The sequence below is a fragment of the Drosophila guanche genome, unplaced genomic scaffold, assembly GCF_900245975.1.
Source record: "Drosophila guanche unplaced genomic scaffold, DGUA_6, whole genome shotgun sequence".
NCBI classification, from domain to species: Eukaryota; Metazoa; Arthropoda; class Insecta; order Diptera; family Drosophilidae; genus Drosophila; species Drosophila guanche.
Window position 1 is genome coordinate 6799268 of NW_022995747.1, and position 17114 is coordinate 6816381.

A 17114-nucleotide genomic window follows, 5' to 3' on the forward strand; every position below is an offset into this window, starting at 1 on the left:
TTGTGACAGGCGCAAAGCCATCTCTCCCATTCCCTCCACGTGGGCCTTGAGCTTTCGCTTCAGTTGCTCTATTCAATGGGCACAGAAAGTATCTAGTATAGTGTGCAGCCTCCCCCCTCCATACTACCACTGTTGCCACTCTGGCCGCTCCATTATCAAAATGCAATTTCATCAATGCTGGCTTTGAGACCTCAAAAAAATCCGACCAACAAAAAAGAAAATGTAGAAAAATGTCTGAAATTTGATTTTCTCCTCTAAGAGTGTGCACTCTTTCAGCGTACAGCAGGTCCCCTTAAATTCCCATTCTCAAAAATCCATCTCTAGCCCAATCCCAGCCATCAGACAGGCCAGTCATGAGGCAGGCATCCAAAAGGCAGGCAACGGCAGCGGCAGCCAGCAGAGTCAAGATGCACAAAGCGAGCAGCCGGAAAACGCTTTTTGTGAGTGCAATTTGTTGTTACATGCAAACCATGCCATGCCATTCCCAACACCAACAACTTGACAGAGAGGAATTTTAAATAAAATGACGCTCCATCCACCGAAAATTCATACAGACACATACATACATATGTAGATATGTACATATATGCACGCCTTTATGGAGTTTATATTTTTGGCCTCGGGGCGTATACGTAATGCAATAAACTGATTTAGCTACTGACTAACAACCAGGCACATTCGGGTTGAGGTTCAGCTCACACTTATCTGGATACCCGCAACAATCAAAAAGAGATTTGTCTAAATTTGAATTGAGGTTATCATGTGTGTAGGTTAAAGTTCAACCAAAGGATAACTGGCGTTAGACAAAAGTTGAAACCAACCAACTTTATCTGAAATTAATCTATTTATCTAAAGAAATGCAGTCTCCTTTTTTTAATTCAGCTAGCTGCAGGCAGAGAATTGTATAATACAATTATTTTTGAATAGGACTAGGATAAAATTCCCTGCTCTGGGATGCTTTTAGTCCCGGCACTCACGCCCTTACAATTTGAATTTTATGACTTTTGCAAGGGGCTTTCCACATTTTGCATAATAATTTAAACAAGGCCAGAAGTCATAAAATTAAACTGCATACCCTTAGAAAATATGCAATATCATCGAAATATTTTGTATTTTATTTTGATTTCTGGTAAATATAAGAAAGGCAATTTTTTACTAAGCCAGCATGAGCTCTTCCAGAAAGGTTCAAAGCCGTCCAACTTAATGTCACATCATCTACCAAAGCCCAACTCAAAAGCTGACGCCTCATTTTAGATGATATTCAATTGGTTAAACGAATATAACCTTCATCATTGTCTGGTTCACCTTTTGGCCCAAGTCAAAGCTGTTGACCCACATCGCCCTTACCTTATAGGCAAAACGCTGATGACTTGGCAATACAAAAGTGTCACAGGCAGCTGCTTAAGATCAGCCCAAGCCGGAATTCAAATATCTTGTTAGGTTTTAGTTAAGGCTGGCAAAACGATTTGTGTGGCCTGCAATATGTTCTGCCTGAGTGCCGATAGCTGGCAATGGCCAAAAATCACACAAATCTGTGCTACAGAAGGCACAATACCGCAGTTGCATTTTCAGCCATTTACAGCACAAAATGGTCAGCATTGAACCGACAGACTCGGTCACTTGCACTGACAATCGGTGGCCGGATGTATTGTCATTTATTTACAATGGCATCGCCAGGCGTGTGCAAAAAGCTGCGACTGGACGACACACTTATCTCACATCCATTATGCCGATACTTGAATGCCTCCTATGGTGTGGCATGTGGCAAACAATGGCAGCTGCAATTGCCTCTGCAGAGGAAATACTAGCAGAGAATGTAGGAAGCACCGCTGCACACACACAGCTGTTGCAGGAAGCAAATATTGTATATAATCAAGTGCACAGGCGATAAAAACTACAAAACAGCATAAGACACAGATAAGAAGACTGCATTTTCCCTTTCCTTTTCCCGCTGTCCATGCAGACACATTGAGGCTGTGGGAATCTTCCCCTAAGCCATATCGATTGGGAAAACTTCTTCATTGCATCAGGAAGGAAAGTGCACCTAGTTTCGCGCATAGAGGCTTCATATAGCCTTTCGAGCGATATTAGTTATATGAACTAAATGCGAGACTTTCATACTTCCAACCTTATAGTACCTTCATCTTATCATAGTCTTGTCAACAAACATTTAAAACTTGAACTTGCGACTTCATCTTTTTTGTTTCACAGAATCAGTAATTTTACGAAAGTTTTCTTAACTTATTTAAATTGTTTTTATGGAAACTCAAAAAAAATAGAAACTCTCACTTCCTAACAACTTTATTTATGCTTTCGAAAATAGTTTTGCTTAGTTTTAGTTGCCATGAATCTTGAAATATATTACAAGTGGTCTTGTTCAACTAGATGCTGGGCCTGCCATCCCGTTCGAATTGCTACATTGGCGTCTCCTGTGCAGCTGCAGCTGGCGGCATGTCAACATGTAATTGACACCGAAAATAACAGGGTGGGGAAGCATGTAGTGCCCTCAATGGATGTGCGAGTATGTGGTTCAGTCGGGGCAAGGGTAAGCCATTAGTGGATGCTTCGGTCTCTTGTCAGAGTCAAACTGTGTAGTTGAGCTCATGATTCGAGAAACATGATGATGCATGATGCTTTATTGCATGTTGATAAGGTCTGCAACCAACCAGCGACAGAGCTCTATGAAAGACTGTAACGTCGTTCTGATTTCTTGGGTCACAGAGTACCATTAGAGAACGTAGAAAAATAGTTTTAATTATCTGCAATAATTGAGGGAATATTGATTTCCATAGAAAAGTTTGGAGGAGGTGAAATTCATTTGCCAAATAGTTTTTTCCTCCATTCTTTGTAAAATATTCATAGTTAACGATGAGCGAATTCAATAAGCACATTTAGTTTGGCCAAACTGCACGTCCCCCAAGTTTTGTCTACGTGAGCGAAAACGACAAACTTTGCTTGCATACATTTGCGTTAATTTCGAACGAGGCCGAAACTTGAACGAATCGAGAGCAGAGCGAGAGTCAGAGTCAAAGTCGGATCCAGAGCCAGAGTCCAGGACCCAGCCACGCCACCTACTGTAATTAAATTTGATAAATGACGCCAGGACGACCTCAGCCGAATCCTCACCCACACCATCAGCTATAGCACCACCCATTGCTGTTCTACCCATTACGATACAGCCTCCTGGCAGGCTGGCACGTAGCCAGCTGGCGAACGGCTTCTTGGAGAACTGCTCAAGTGTAAATGATCTGCGATTGCCAGGCATTCGATTGGATTGTGCTAATTTCATCGAGCTGTTGACGCACTGAGCACGTTGACAATTATGCGGAAGCCTACTCGGAACCCCTACAGCCTAATTTATGGCTGCCAATTTATCGTATACAACTGTACCTACTGCCGTCTCCTGCCTCCGATTCGAAGAAACCTTTGGCAAATTAATTTGCAACAAAACTTGATTAATGCCGGGTGTTTATGCGGCATTCGGGGTCCGGCATGTGGGTTGAGCGGTGGACATTTTTCCAAATGAATACCGAAACGGAGAGGAATCGGTAATTAATTACACACGGACCGCCACAAAGTATGCCAGAAACCGAAGTATGCATTGCGTATTCGCCATGTGACCCAGAAAGGCTTGAGAGTTCACTGTGTTCGTGTGCTTGTGTTTGTGGCCTTAAATTACATAGCATTAAAATTCGAAACAGATTTATAGCAGTTAATTGTTTTATAATTGCCGCATTTAATACGCAATGACTGCAGGAGGTTGGATACTTCTCTGCCTTACCCATTTGAATATGCAAATAACAAGGATTCTGATTCGATGTAATCCTAATATGTAATCGTTACACACCACCTTCAACTAAACATAAACTCACAATGCTAGATTATCCCATAAATTCAGACCTGACCAATCCATAAATTGCTTAAAACGGATATTTTCCAATGTCAATATTGCTTTTCATACCATGGACTTTGTGTTTACCTTCCGGAGTGTTTCGGAATGTTTATTTTCCATGAAATTTAACTAAAAATTCATGTGTTTGTTTGCTTATTTGATTCTGGGAGTCTGTAATGTTTTCTTAATTTCCCTTGGGCTAGCTCTGCTTATACATATGAATGTGTGCCCTCACTGCCATATCAGCACCTTTTCATGATTATTTAGCATAACTTCTACGGCGAAAAAAATTTTCCAAAATATTTACATAAGTAAAACAGAGAAAACGACTTTAGATGGGGTATATTCCAAGGGTCTCTGCTGTACGTTTAATCAATCAATCATCGTCATCCCATTCCTTGTCATCATCATGGGCGTATGAGATTCGCCAGTTTCGAGTTTTTTTTTCTTTCGGACAGACTGATAAACGAAGGCACTGAGTGACTGAATGACTGATTGATTGTTGCTGCATTGCCTTAAGTGAAATTAAAGTGTTAATTTGACAATGGCCTTGTGCGATTGTTGGCAGTGTGGATGGCAAAAGAAATTACTAAACAATTGGAAACTGTTCTTGGTTCGGGTCACGGCGGTTGCCCCTCGGAATATCTCAACCATAACAAAGTGCACAGTCACCACCCATATATGTACATACACACATATAAAAGCCACATGTGTGCTCAGGCGTTTTTCCACATTCGTGGCAGAACTTTCACGACAATTTTGCTGTAAGAAAATGTTCTAATGAAATTTTCTCTCAACTCTTGCAGGTATTTCGTTATTTATAGTTTCCGTTGTTTGGTTTTTAACCTATTTTTCATTAGAGGTAGAAACTTTCCCACAGAATTTCTGAGAAGTGGAGGAATCTCTTGGCGCTAATTAATTTAGTTTGCTTCTATGGGTTTCGTTTAACATGTGAGAGAAATAATTTATATGGAAAACGCTTTGTTTTGCTATCCCTAATGCGGGTGGTGTCTCGCTTTTAATTGATTCAATTCAAAAAGTTTAAATTGTCATAGATTAACTGAAAAGTATGGCGACAACAAAGCGGATCCGAGTCTGAAAATTAAGGCCCCAGAAAAGTAGATTTGGATGATAAATGTCGAGCATTTGTTACGGCATATGGCAAAACACACAGAGAGTCTGGTAGGAGTGGTGGCCGCCTCGGAGAGAGTGACATTCGAGCGTTAAAATTAACGAGTGTCACAATTTACGTGTGTGATTTACGACATCAAATTTTCAACTCCAGCTGGCAACCATTTTGCTGGGTTTTTCTTTTCCTTTCCTCCTTTTTTCCAGTCGGCCCGGCCCGGCCACAAGGTCGAACATGGAACATGGAAAACCACTTGGTAATTACTATATACAGGCATTTGTTTGCCACGCTTTTATTACTCCATATTATCGCGGTTATTGTTTGTCGTTAGTCAACGAACCAAGCGAAAGTCCTTGTGTGTCGCTCGAGCTCGTTAAAATTAATTAACCCTGTATACATTTTTTCATTAACCAGAAATATGAAAGCGTTAAAAAAATTTCCTCTTTGGAATGTCTGCTCTTTGCCTGATTAATGATGCGCTTTAAGGCTCGCAGCTTCATTTTCGAAAAGGTTCTGCCATTAACGATGATATACGCACGCATTTAAACTGTTTTCGGGAATGTCCCTCGAAGGTACGCCGTTCGTTGTACTCATTTTGTGTAAGAGCAAGAGCAAGACTTAGCTAATGCTGCACAACCGCAAGCTTAATGCAGGCCACTGAACTTATCAGAGTGCAGTTCTTCCGCATCGTATATTTAACATCTTGCCACGTTCAACATTTCATGGCAGTGCCATAAAATGTAACAAATTGTATGACCACATTATTCCCATATATGCAAGCACTTGAATGAGGCAATTTATTGTAATTTGCACAATTTATGTTGCATACTCTTTAGGTGCCATTCACATGTACTCTGCATATACTTATGCGTCAAGACACACATTCAAACTTGTCCAATACGTGCCGGAATCTGCTTGGCATTACAAAGCAGCTTATGGCAGGGCCGCGAGGCACAAAAAACGAGAGACAAAAGAACAGATATGACACTCAGAGATTTACCACACATTTGACACTCCAGCGATTCAGAATTCCAAATGCATGGCGCAAAATCTCATTTCGTTTACAGTGAGGAAACTTCTGCAAAAACTTTCCCCCATAAACCAACCGCTGAGAATCGTTAAGTTTTCGCTTAAATGAGTTACCACTGTGCACACATACCATGGTACAGCAATGCTGTCAATTATTCTTGTTGCAGTTGCAAAGGCAAAGCAGCTTCTCGACATTCGCACAAAGGCAGACAATGGCGTTGTGTGTCGCTGCTTCTATTCAAATTATCTGCTTCTAAGCGGTTTTTGTGAGCACGTAAATCACTTCAAGTATGCGCCACATGCCATGCTTCCCCTCCACCTAAGGCTTACTTACATAGTGCAAAAAATATGGATGGAACTTCTTGAGGAGTGAATATGTTAAATGGAGTTGTTATGACTGAAAGTGCCTTGATGTGAGATGATAGAGCATTAATCAAAGTGTATTTCTCTCAATCATCACAACTTTTATGGCTCGAATAACTCTACGAGAATGGCTTCATTTGAGATAAGTTGCAATCCACACAGTTGCCAAATTCCTGATGGCTCACTCAATCAACTCCAGAATTGAAAATGCCGTATTCTTCCCTTCAGAGATACGAGAACTTCTATGTTTCATACGATTCCCACAAGAAAACTCACAGCATAAGCAGTTATTCAAATGAACTCACTTCATGAATGACTTACATTCTGCACATCCACTGTATGGAAAGTGACTCTCTGCACAGCCACATAATTTGCGTTGTTTTACTCAGTTGTTCTATTTTAAAAGGAATTTAGTTGCTCTATTATTTTTTTTCTTTTTGTAGTGTTTCCTCTGCATTTTTTGTGTGCTCCTTTCAGTTTAGTTTTTCCTGCCTGCCAGCTGTTTTTTTTTCCCCATGGCACTGCAATTCTATTATCTTGTACATTTATTTTGTCCATTTTCCAGTAGCAGCGCACGCTCAGCATTTTCTGTGTGGAACTCTGCAGTGGGAGCCGCTTAACTTTAGCAAGGTTCCTTTTTTTTCTGGCTCAAATCTTTGAAATATTTTAATGTGCCTTGGCCAGATTTATGGAGAATATCTCTCACTAGCGCACCAACTTCCATTTCCATCTTTCTCGCTCCCACTTAATATCATGCATTAGCAGTAGCCGCCTGCAAATAATGCGCTATTTTATATACTCAAATCTCTGCGGTCTGACTTTTGAGCCGACTAACGAGGGGCTGGAAAGCGGTTGAGGCGGTTGAGTCGGTTAGGGGGAAGCTGGTGGGCAAAAGGCGTGGCAGGCGCTACCATTAAGTGGCTTTGCCTTGCAGCTGATAAATGATGCCAGTTGGTTTCTGGCCATAAACACTTCTGGCCAAACAATGAAATATTATAATCGCCAGCCTGGTTGAGGTCCATAAATCCTATCGACTGCATAAATAAACCCAACCAAATGTAGTCCCTCAGCCGTTAACTACCGCTGTTAGAAAAGCAATCAACTTCAGAGATGCAATTTGAGCTCGATTTGATTTTCAATGGAACATCAAACATTTAAAATGAATAGAAAAGGGATAAACCAAGAAAACAGACTTGAAGTGAGGACGATGAAATCCCAAGAGTCTCGTTTTAACATTTTTTATTCAGTAATAAAACGAAGCACCTGCTCAAACCGCACGCTTCAGATACAGGATAACCTTTTGGGTCTCCACTGTTTACAAATATTTTAGAATGTGCGTTTCATACATTATTTACATTATCCATCAGTGGATGTGTGACTCAAACAAAAGAAAAACTTTCACATTGCATTCCACAAAAATAATTAAATAATCAAATTAGTTTTACGTTCAAAATAATCAAATATCAAAATGCTATGCTGACAATGAAAACATTTCAAATTAATTTAGCTCTTGAGTTAAATTGCAAATGTCAAAGTGAACAAATTTCCACTCATCGGATGTTGGATGTTGGTGGAGAAAACAAAAAACAAAAGATCGAAATGGACCATTTGGATGAACACACAGCTTAACCGGAAGTTTACAAATATTTCAGCAGCCCTCAGCCCTACGGTCGAGGCATTAATAGCTCAAAGTGCTTGGCCGTCCACACTGTAGTCCTTCAGGGAGGACCCACGTAAGCACAAATTCCGCGCCATAAATCACGGATAAACAATTTCTGTTGTTGCTTTTGTACCTGCGCAGAGGGAAAAGAGGGAAAAAAGAAAATACGTAAAAACTTGAGCGAAAGCATAGTTGCGTAACTGGTCAGGGATGGAGCAGAGGCTGGCCAGACCCCAGAACGAGGTCAGGTCCGAAAAAGACAGAGCTGAAAAAACCGGAATTTCTACGACACAAATCAACAGCAGCTAAATTGAACGTCAACATGACTTTGATTGTTCGCTGCAAGTGTGAGTAGTAGCCTAGAGTATTCCTAGATGGATATCAGGCATCACTCGCCGAAAAGGCAAACAGACGGACTCAGCTAGAACAACCAGAGCCACTCATCAGCACACGTGCCACACTATGCCGCATGCAGCAGGCCAACCAGGAATGGGGCCGGCAGTCAGCACAGTCAAACACATAGATGGAATTTCTAGCCCACAATTCAAAGGCCAGCCAACAACCACAACAATCCAAGTGCCCCCATTCCGCAACCCATCCAATTCCCATGCACAACCATCAAAATTTGCTTCAAATGAATGCGAAACACTGCCATGCCATTGCCGTCGGCTTCAGTTGGCAGCTGTTTCCTTAAAGCAAAGACCAGATCCTTCAGCAGGACCAGAGTAGACGGTGAAGCCGGAGCTGGTCGGGTGGCTGGACGGGGCAGGGGCATATAAAATGCGAAAATATGCCAAAATGTCATTCACAAGCATGTGCAAAGTATGTCGTCTGCTGTTGAACGACCGACCCGAAAAAAACCATGGAATCTGCAAGGAGTTCGCAGAGACGAGAAACAGAATATAGCAGAGGAATTATGGGCAAAAAGACACAACACCTTGGCAGGCAATAATTCATCAGAGATTCCATGCTGCAGCCTTAAAGTGTTTGCTCTTTGACAGTGCTGAGTGCTGTTTCGCTTTGAACTAGTTCAAGGAATTGGATTTGCGGAATATTTTCTTCCACTTTGAATCACGCTAAAGTATTTGTTGGATATTCAAACAGGATTTGACATAGGTTCGGCATAGTCAGAATGTAAAGGTTGTTCTTTTGATCATTGACAACTCCTGACTAAATATACATCGGCTTTAACGCCTCTATTGCTAAAATCTTTTCCAGCTATTCCCCCATAACTGCTACACATGCGAACCAGTTCTTTAAAACTACATATGGTTGCACATTCAAAGCCTGCCACCGTGTTGATTTCGAGTGCTGCTGTCTGTGCGAGTTGAGGTGCACCCAAGCGGTAGTAAAACGGTTTGCCTTTTGAAATTTTTCGACATTTACAAAAAGCGATGCGAGTTGTTACGCATTTTGCGCTCTTGTCATGCACTGCCACCCATACCTGAGTGAGGGGAAAAGGAGGAAGCACACCTAAGGGGAAATCTGTGCCACCTTTCACTTTCACTTTTAATCGATTTAGTGGCGCTTCAGTTTCGTGTGGCTTAAAGTGCCCCAGCTGCAGTTGGAGCTCTGGAGTTTTAAGCCACTGCATATAATAAATTAACTTACATCTTGGATATTAAATTGTTTGAGTAAAGTGCCAATTAGTAATCAAATGTAACGTAGATCGCCTGACACAACATTACAATAAAATTCTTAGTAACAAAACTTCAGATGAAAATTCCTCAAATCTGTTACAATTATTCAAAATGTTTTGCTGTTTAGTACATTTTATTTAAAGCATGGAAATGACCTTACCTAACTCAGCCAGCAGGCAGTCGTATGAATCCCAGGTGTCCTGGCCCGAGAAAATTACATTAGGATAATACGATTCCCACTAGCGAATACCAGGCTAACTTTTCTTCCTCGTTGTTCCACTCAAGTCCAGCAGTAATCATAATTTCCAGTTGCAAGAATGACTTTTTGCATGAGGTAAACTTCTTTACTATTATTAATATTAATGACTGCTCTGCCTAAAGGTCGAGGGCCGAGGGCTGAGCTTGCTCGTAAAAAAGGGAATTTGCACACTCCCATTACGGCTAATGAACCACGGAGGACACAGATGCCAAGACAATGCCCCAAATTGCATTGAGATTGGAACAGGCTGGCACTCGTAAAAACTGCAACAGAATTTCCCATTTACACAGATCCGCTTTATGCGTTTTATTACGGACTATGACCACTTCCCACTTCCCTTAACATTTGGCTTACAATGTCGATGGCTTCGTTTATGGCCCCACATGGCCACCACAGGCGGTCGGAGAGACGGAGGGACGGTAGAGCGGACGTTGATCAAGAGAGCCTCAGAAGCAAGGAATTTATATTAAAGTTGTAAATTGTTCAACGTGTCGCAGTCCTGAAGTTTAAGCGAATTACATTATACACTTGGGGAAAATACACGAAAATTGTTTGGAGACCAACGTTGGACTCAACCTCATGGAGGTCATGGGAAATGTGTGGAAAACAGGAAAGATTGTTGTGGTTTTTGACAAAAGTTTGAACATGAAATTGTATATTTTCATGATGCCCTTTTACGTGGTGGGGCATAACCATAAAGGTAGAGGTAACACAATTTATATGAAAGTTTCACTTTTACTTTTTAAAGATTTATCTAAGACAATTTTATAAAATCGTATGGAATGGAAAATCCATTAAAATTTGCTTAAAAATCAAGAGTACTCCCAGCTTCGTCTTACCAAATATATTCTAAAACTTTATTCAAGATTTATTTATTATTGCTGTGTTATTGTTGTGGTTTGGTTGAAGCAAATATTTTGATTCCCACTTGCGGTGGGACTTGCAGCACAAGTCACAACCTCACAGATTGTTTAGTTTAGTTTGGCAAAAAAGTTGGCAAATTTTAGCCTTGGTGACGCCCGGCCCCTGATTGTGTTAAGATTTGAAATTTTGTCGCCCTGGCTTATCGTTCCGTTCCCAGCTAGCTCAAGGGGAAATCAGTGGAGCTTTTGACCCGAAAACCCATCGGAAGGATTGAACAAAAATAGTTTTCCTGAAACAAATCTACAGCGCCCACAAAAACTAAATTTCTGTTAAGCAATTTGAAAATTTAACTGATTATATGTATATGTAAACAAACAGAAAACAGTGTAACCGTAGACTTTGGTCACCCTTTAGGTTATAGTAGATTATGAGCCGATTGTATTTAAGAAGTCACTTTGGTAAAATATTTCCCACCAGAACGCAAAATATGGATGAAATCCATCATTATCACTGTTCTAGATGTCCCGGTGAAAACGCCGACTAATTTTGACTGCGATTACCTGAACTACAGTAAAATACTAACATAAAAAATACCATACCAAAATAACTATTTCCCCCAAGTTGGCAGCACCTTTTCAAGAAAGCACGTTGTCATTTTACCATCTGTTCTAATTTATTTTATATTTTGTGGTCCGGAAAAGTGAGAAAAGTGCGTGCGTGACTCCAATATCTGTACCAACGGTACGGATGAATGGGACTCTCTTCATGTGATTAGTTTATTTTGTTTAATTGGAGTTTTCAGCAAAAAGGTCTACGCAAGAGGGATCGACCAATAAGGTGACTTCGTTTTAGGAGCAAGGTGAGTGTACTTGTAAGGTGACGTCTCTGCTTTCCGTGTGTCCGTTTTTTGCAGTCGTCGTCTTCTCTTCAGCTTCTTCTAAGATCCACGTACATAGATATTTTCTTCCATTTTTGCACTTTTCTTATGAGCAAACAATAGATGCCGTTGTTCCCCCCTTCTCATCCCCTGTCAACTCTCTCGGCTCTCTGCAAAGCCATCAATAAAAATTGATGACCAAAATTTTCATTTTGGATTTTCAGTTTATTTAAGCGAAAGGCTGTGGGGAAAGGGCCAACAGATTGCAACCCCAAGCAGCAGCCGACTGTCAATTAATAACCCCAGAACCGATATCGATGGCCGATAAGGCAGTACTTCCGCGGGAAAGTGGGAAAGTCGAGCCGCGACGCGACTCCGATCCGACGCTTTAAGTGACTGCCAGCTAAATCTAATAAAAAAATTGACGCTCTCTCCACGCAACTTCGTTGCTGGGCGAAAGTTTTTCTCTGTTTCTGCTTTTGCCTCTTTTTTTTTTGGTTTTTTTTCTTCTTTTTTTTTTGTGTGTCGCTGTCATAAGGAAACTAAGGATTTCCGTTTTGGCTTTGGTTCGTAAGCCGAGCATCAGCTTTATAAAAATTTCAGTGGATGTTGTCGCACAGACAGATCAGAGTAGGGCAAAGAAAAAAGAAAGTAAAAGAAAGGAGAGGGAGGGGAAATTATGTAAAAAGTTGTTTCGTGCACGTTTAGTGACGCCTCCTGGTTATTAGTTGGTCACAGCTGCATGCCCATCATAAGATGGGGCGACACACGTTCCTGGGCAAACCATTTTTCATTAAGTTTTCGCGCCATATTGCTGCCTCTCATAAGTTATATAAAAGAAATATATTTTATTCGTGTCTTGGCAATTGTCTGTCTGTCTTCCAAAGAAATAATATAAATTTGCAGCAATAAATTACACGAAAGACTCGCTTTTTCTTCGGTGTGCGCGAATGCTCAATGAAGTAAGAAAGTGGCTTTGACAGGAGTCGAGCACATAATTTATACAGTTCGTATAGGTTCTGGCATATTCCCAGAAACCGTCATCAACAGCCCCAGCAGCTCGTCAGTGGCACAACATTCTTTATATGACAGGAGAGATATGCCGTAGAGGAAGCTTCAAATTTGCATGCACATCGTATGCGTAACCTGGCAAAACATATCTTTCCCACACATGCTGTACATATCTGGTCTGGTGAATGTGTTGTCTGGAGAGCTAATAAAACTTATTGTCAGCCACAGTCTGACCCACTTTTCCATTCATTTTGTTTTTGCCTATTTCTTGTTTGTGGATTTTTTCCATTGTTCGTTGGAATAATTTGAATTTTAGAATAATGGAGTCACAAAATGTCAGTGCGCGTTATCAAAATCATTTATATGCGAAAACAACTTTTTGGCCATGGCAGCTCCCAAGTGCCAACTGCCAACAGGCAGGCAACAGTCGAAAACAGGCAACAGCCAACTGCCAGTTGCCAACATTTTAAATCGCTTACAATGCTTCAAAATGAAAGCAAAGAAGCAGGATAGTTGTCGGGCCCAACTGGGAATGTCTATACATACAAACTTATATATGTAAATATGTATTCAAATGTGGCAAAAATAAATGAATTATGGTTCTTGGTGTTGGCCAAAACTTTTTGGGCTTGGATGTGTGTGCCGGAGAGCTAAGTGTTAATGGAGCAGGGGGAAAATCCTTAAAGTGCCCAAAACAGAAATCAAGCTAATCTCTGATGAGGCAGAGAAGGAATCTCTAGTTATTAAAAAACTTTTCTTATTTGTATTCACATACAGATTCTTTAAACACAGCCACAAAGGATAAATAAGGATTACTATGCTGTTCTTCTGTAATGAAAGGACATTCCCCAGAATATTTTCTTAGCATTTCTCTCCTTTAACCATCATCAAAAACTATTACCTACTCATGGAGTCACACTCCTTTGTTCTCTCAACACAATTATTTCAAACAATTCTCCATTTCGGACAGATTCAAAGCCATTAAGTCAGCACCACTGTCAAAAACAAACACATAATAATTATAATGATGATCAAATAAAAGTGGAAATTAGCCCTTAAGTTAGTTAAGTGGAGTGTAGGTAAGAGACAAAGGAAACTACTGATAAATAATGCCATACAAGGCAAAAAGTGGCAGCCAAATTTGCAAAAAGACAACGTCTAATGAGTCCGCTGAGGAGATGGCGAGAGTTGGGGTTAGCAGGAAAAGATGTCTATGGGTGGCTAGACCCCGAAGCTAGTCAAATAGAAAAGGAAACGAGAACTGAAATGGGTTTGTGGCAGGACTAAGCGTCTTTGTTGGCCCATCCTCGCGGAAGGGGTGAGTGTGGGTAGCGTCTCTGGTCTCAAAGCCGAAAGCCCAACAAAGAAAAGGCAAGAACAGATGGAAGGAAAAAAAACTCAATTGCCGCACAAACCGAGCCGCCATTGTTTTCTTAATTGAGTGCCTCTGCCATTGTATGGGTGTACGATAGTATCTGTGTGTGTTGAATAGATGCTGGTATGGGTGTTCATGTTTGATTAAGGACTTAGGGTGTCCTGTATGTGTGCGTACTATCTGCTGGCAGAGCTGCTTATCAATTACATTGAATTTTTCCAGGCGCAACTTGTTTTCTGTTGACTTCTCCGCCCATCGCACCCATTTGTCGTGCCAATCAATGGCTACCGGAAATGATGGCATAGGCAGTCACTTCGACTTTCACTTCCCTTTCCGCTGGTCGCCTTTCCTTCTCGTCCTCCCTTCCGATTCGACGCTGATTTCACAACTCGCCGCACGGAAATTGCCAGCCCCCATTTATGGCTTTATTACACTCCACCTGGCCCATACTCCATCTCCTCTTCAGAGCTGTACCGCATGCACTGCATTTGAAAGCAGTCAACATTCTTTTTATACAACCGTTTGCATTGGCTCCTGAGGACGTCGATCCTCTTCAATGTCGAGCTTAAGACTTCCACTGATTTATTCCGTTCACGTACCGCTCACTGCACACTTTGATTGCCGCATTGGGATGTAAATCTCGGGCTCTAAAAAGAGGGCCAAAAATTCGGTGCCATCCAACAAAATCTGGCCCACGTCAACACGCATAATCGGGCTTTTAATTTCGGTCAATAAAACGTTGGATGCTTTAATGTCACGAACGTGAAAAAACTCTTCTTTGCGGGATTTGACAAAAAGGTTTAAGGAGAGGCAATAAAAATAGGTGTTTGCCTCAAGAAGAAATCAAGAAATTCCAAAAGGCGCTGAGTTTTTCCTAATTAAATATTATCTTACCGAACGAACATATGATGCAAATGCAGGAAATAATGGTCGGGAATCCTTATCCTATAAAAGCAACTTTTCCATCATTAAACGTTGTGATATTCAAGTCCCACCTCAACAAACTTTTATCCACGAGAGTCCTGAAACTTTTGGCAAAGTTTACGCATAATTTTTAATGATATTTTCCCGCATTTAGCCTTCGAAATGTGGTTGGTGTCGTCTTCGAGCACTTTCGTTGGCCTCCAGGGATCCCAAATACGTTTCCGGCCAAACAACTTTATTCAATTTCTCATATTGCATTGGCATTTGTATTTTATTAAGCTGTTGTTCTCTGAGCTCCTTGATATTAAGATAAGACAACTTCTTGGTAAGTTTTCTTTCAGGATATTAAATAAATTTCGCCAGTTTGTTATTAACATTTTATGGTAATCTCCGGCAAACGATTGAAATTGCTTCGCCAAACAAGATATATCATAGAGAAAGTGTGCTTTAATATTTGTAACAATCTTTGGTTTCCGTAACGAAATAAAGTTGAACAAAGTTGGACAATGTCCAACCGAAAGAAAGGCGACAAAATTCGACAAGCCGTAACGTAACGATAACAAGTCTGAAGGAACACGATAGCCAAAGACACTCGAAATTCATTCAATTGACTGACAAAATTTTATTCTTTTTTTTCTCACAGTGAAGATACATTTTCGTGTGAATTCAGACTCGTGCACGGCCTGACAGAGTTAAGGATCAACTGGTGGACCAACCTCAACTTCTGAGCATTAAAATCACTACCAACATGGAAGAACCAAATAAAACTAAGAGCGAAGCAGATAGCCCCGAATATATTGTTGAGAAAATAGTCGGTCAGAGAACTCAGAAGGGATGCGTCGAATATTTTGTCAAATGGTTGAATTACCCAGAAGCGGATAATACTTGGGAACTTCCCAGCGACCTGAACTATGACCATCTGATCGCCGCTTATCATACTCAACAGAGTGTAAAGCGTCCATTCACTGTTGAGAAAATAATCGGCCATAGAACTCTCATGGGTAATGTCGAATATCTTGTCAAGTGGTTGAATGTCTCCGAAGAGGGTAGTACTTGGGAACAACCCAGTAGCCTGGTCTGCGACCATTTGATCGCCGCCTATAATCTTCAAGACCTGAACGATGTGTACGAAAAGAAAGCAAAACGATTGAAAGTTGACCCCACGCCAGTCATTGATAATCCTTTTAGTCGTGGCTTTGAGGCTGAAAAAATACTCAACAGTTTCAAAAACGGAGAAGAAATATCGTTTCTAATAAAGTTTCGTAATCTGGAGCTGCCGCTAATGATCAAGTCCTACGTGGCCTATGTGGAAATACCCGACATGGTCTTTAAGCACTACGAAAAGACATGCACATTTGTAACACCTAAATAGCAATCTATGAAGAAGGTAATATACAGTTTTTTTTTTAATTTATCCAAACTAATGTCTAAAAATTTCCTTATTATTTAACAGATCAATCGCTTGGCCACAACCCAAATAAGCTGCGGCAAAGCACTGAACAATTCCTAAATCGAATATTATTTTTATTTGAAGTTCTTTAAAGATGTTCAACGTTTGCACTTGATTTCTATTGCATTCAATTGTGCCACTTTGCGTAACATAATAGAAGGAAATAAATGGCAACTTTTAAGTGATTTTCAGGGCGTGTTTGTTCCGGGTGCCCCGTGTAAACATTCCTAATTGCAACAACAACGGGGAAGGCTCCAAACAGGCGAAGAGGCAAAGAGCGCGAAGAATTTTCAGCACGGGAAAATGAAGACAAAATATTTGCATTCCTTTTTTCTCCCCATCCTTTGGCCCCCAGTGGATGGGGCGTGGCTGGTCGGCCAGTGGCCTATATTTGAGGCTGTTTTCAGCGTTTTGGTTTGTGGCGTTACTCCCAGCAGGCACGTAGTACCCGCACCAGCAGCCACCATAGAGAATGCTTTGTTTATGCAACAAGAAATGCCTCCTGCAGCTGCACGAAAAAAGCTAAAGTTTGATACTGCAGTTCCATATGGTACATACATAGAAAAAATGTTTGATACTGCAGTAGAACAAATGTTTAACCTACAATAAATAAAACAAAAGCTCGGTTTCAATTAGTCAGA

General features: G+C 40.9%; 2 protein-coding genes and 1 long non-coding RNA gene across 4 annotated transcripts in view; 1 reads left to right on the forward strand and 2 right to left on the reverse strand.

The window, feature by feature from the left end:
- LOC117582807 overlaps positions 1-17114 on the reverse strand; it is a 29343-nt gene that overhangs the window by 6279 nt on the left and 5950 nt on the right. The window lies entirely within an intron of this gene.
- Positions 2729-3288, reverse strand: LOC117582809. Its single transcript, XR_004573749.1, has 2 exons — positions 3127-3288; positions 2729-3074 (listed from the first exon to the last, which is right to left on the reverse strand). It is a non-coding gene; the product is annotated as an uncharacterized LOC117582809 (long non-coding RNA).
- Positions 15975-16634, forward strand: LOC117582808 (heterochromatin protein 1). The gene is made up of 2 exons (XM_034270841.1): positions 15975-16410; positions 16477-16634. The coding sequence occupies exon 1, from the start codon at positions 16021-16023 to the stop codon at positions 16393-16395; it is 375 nt and encodes a 124-aa protein (XP_034126732.1). The 5' UTR covers positions 15975-16020; the 3' UTR covers positions 16396-16410; positions 16477-16634.

Excerpts from the sequence above, each read along its gene's own strand:
- LOC117582808 (XM_034270841.1), top strand. The coding sequence starts at position 16,021 with ATGGGTAATGTCGAATATCTTGTCAAGTGGTTGAATGTCTCCGAAGAG.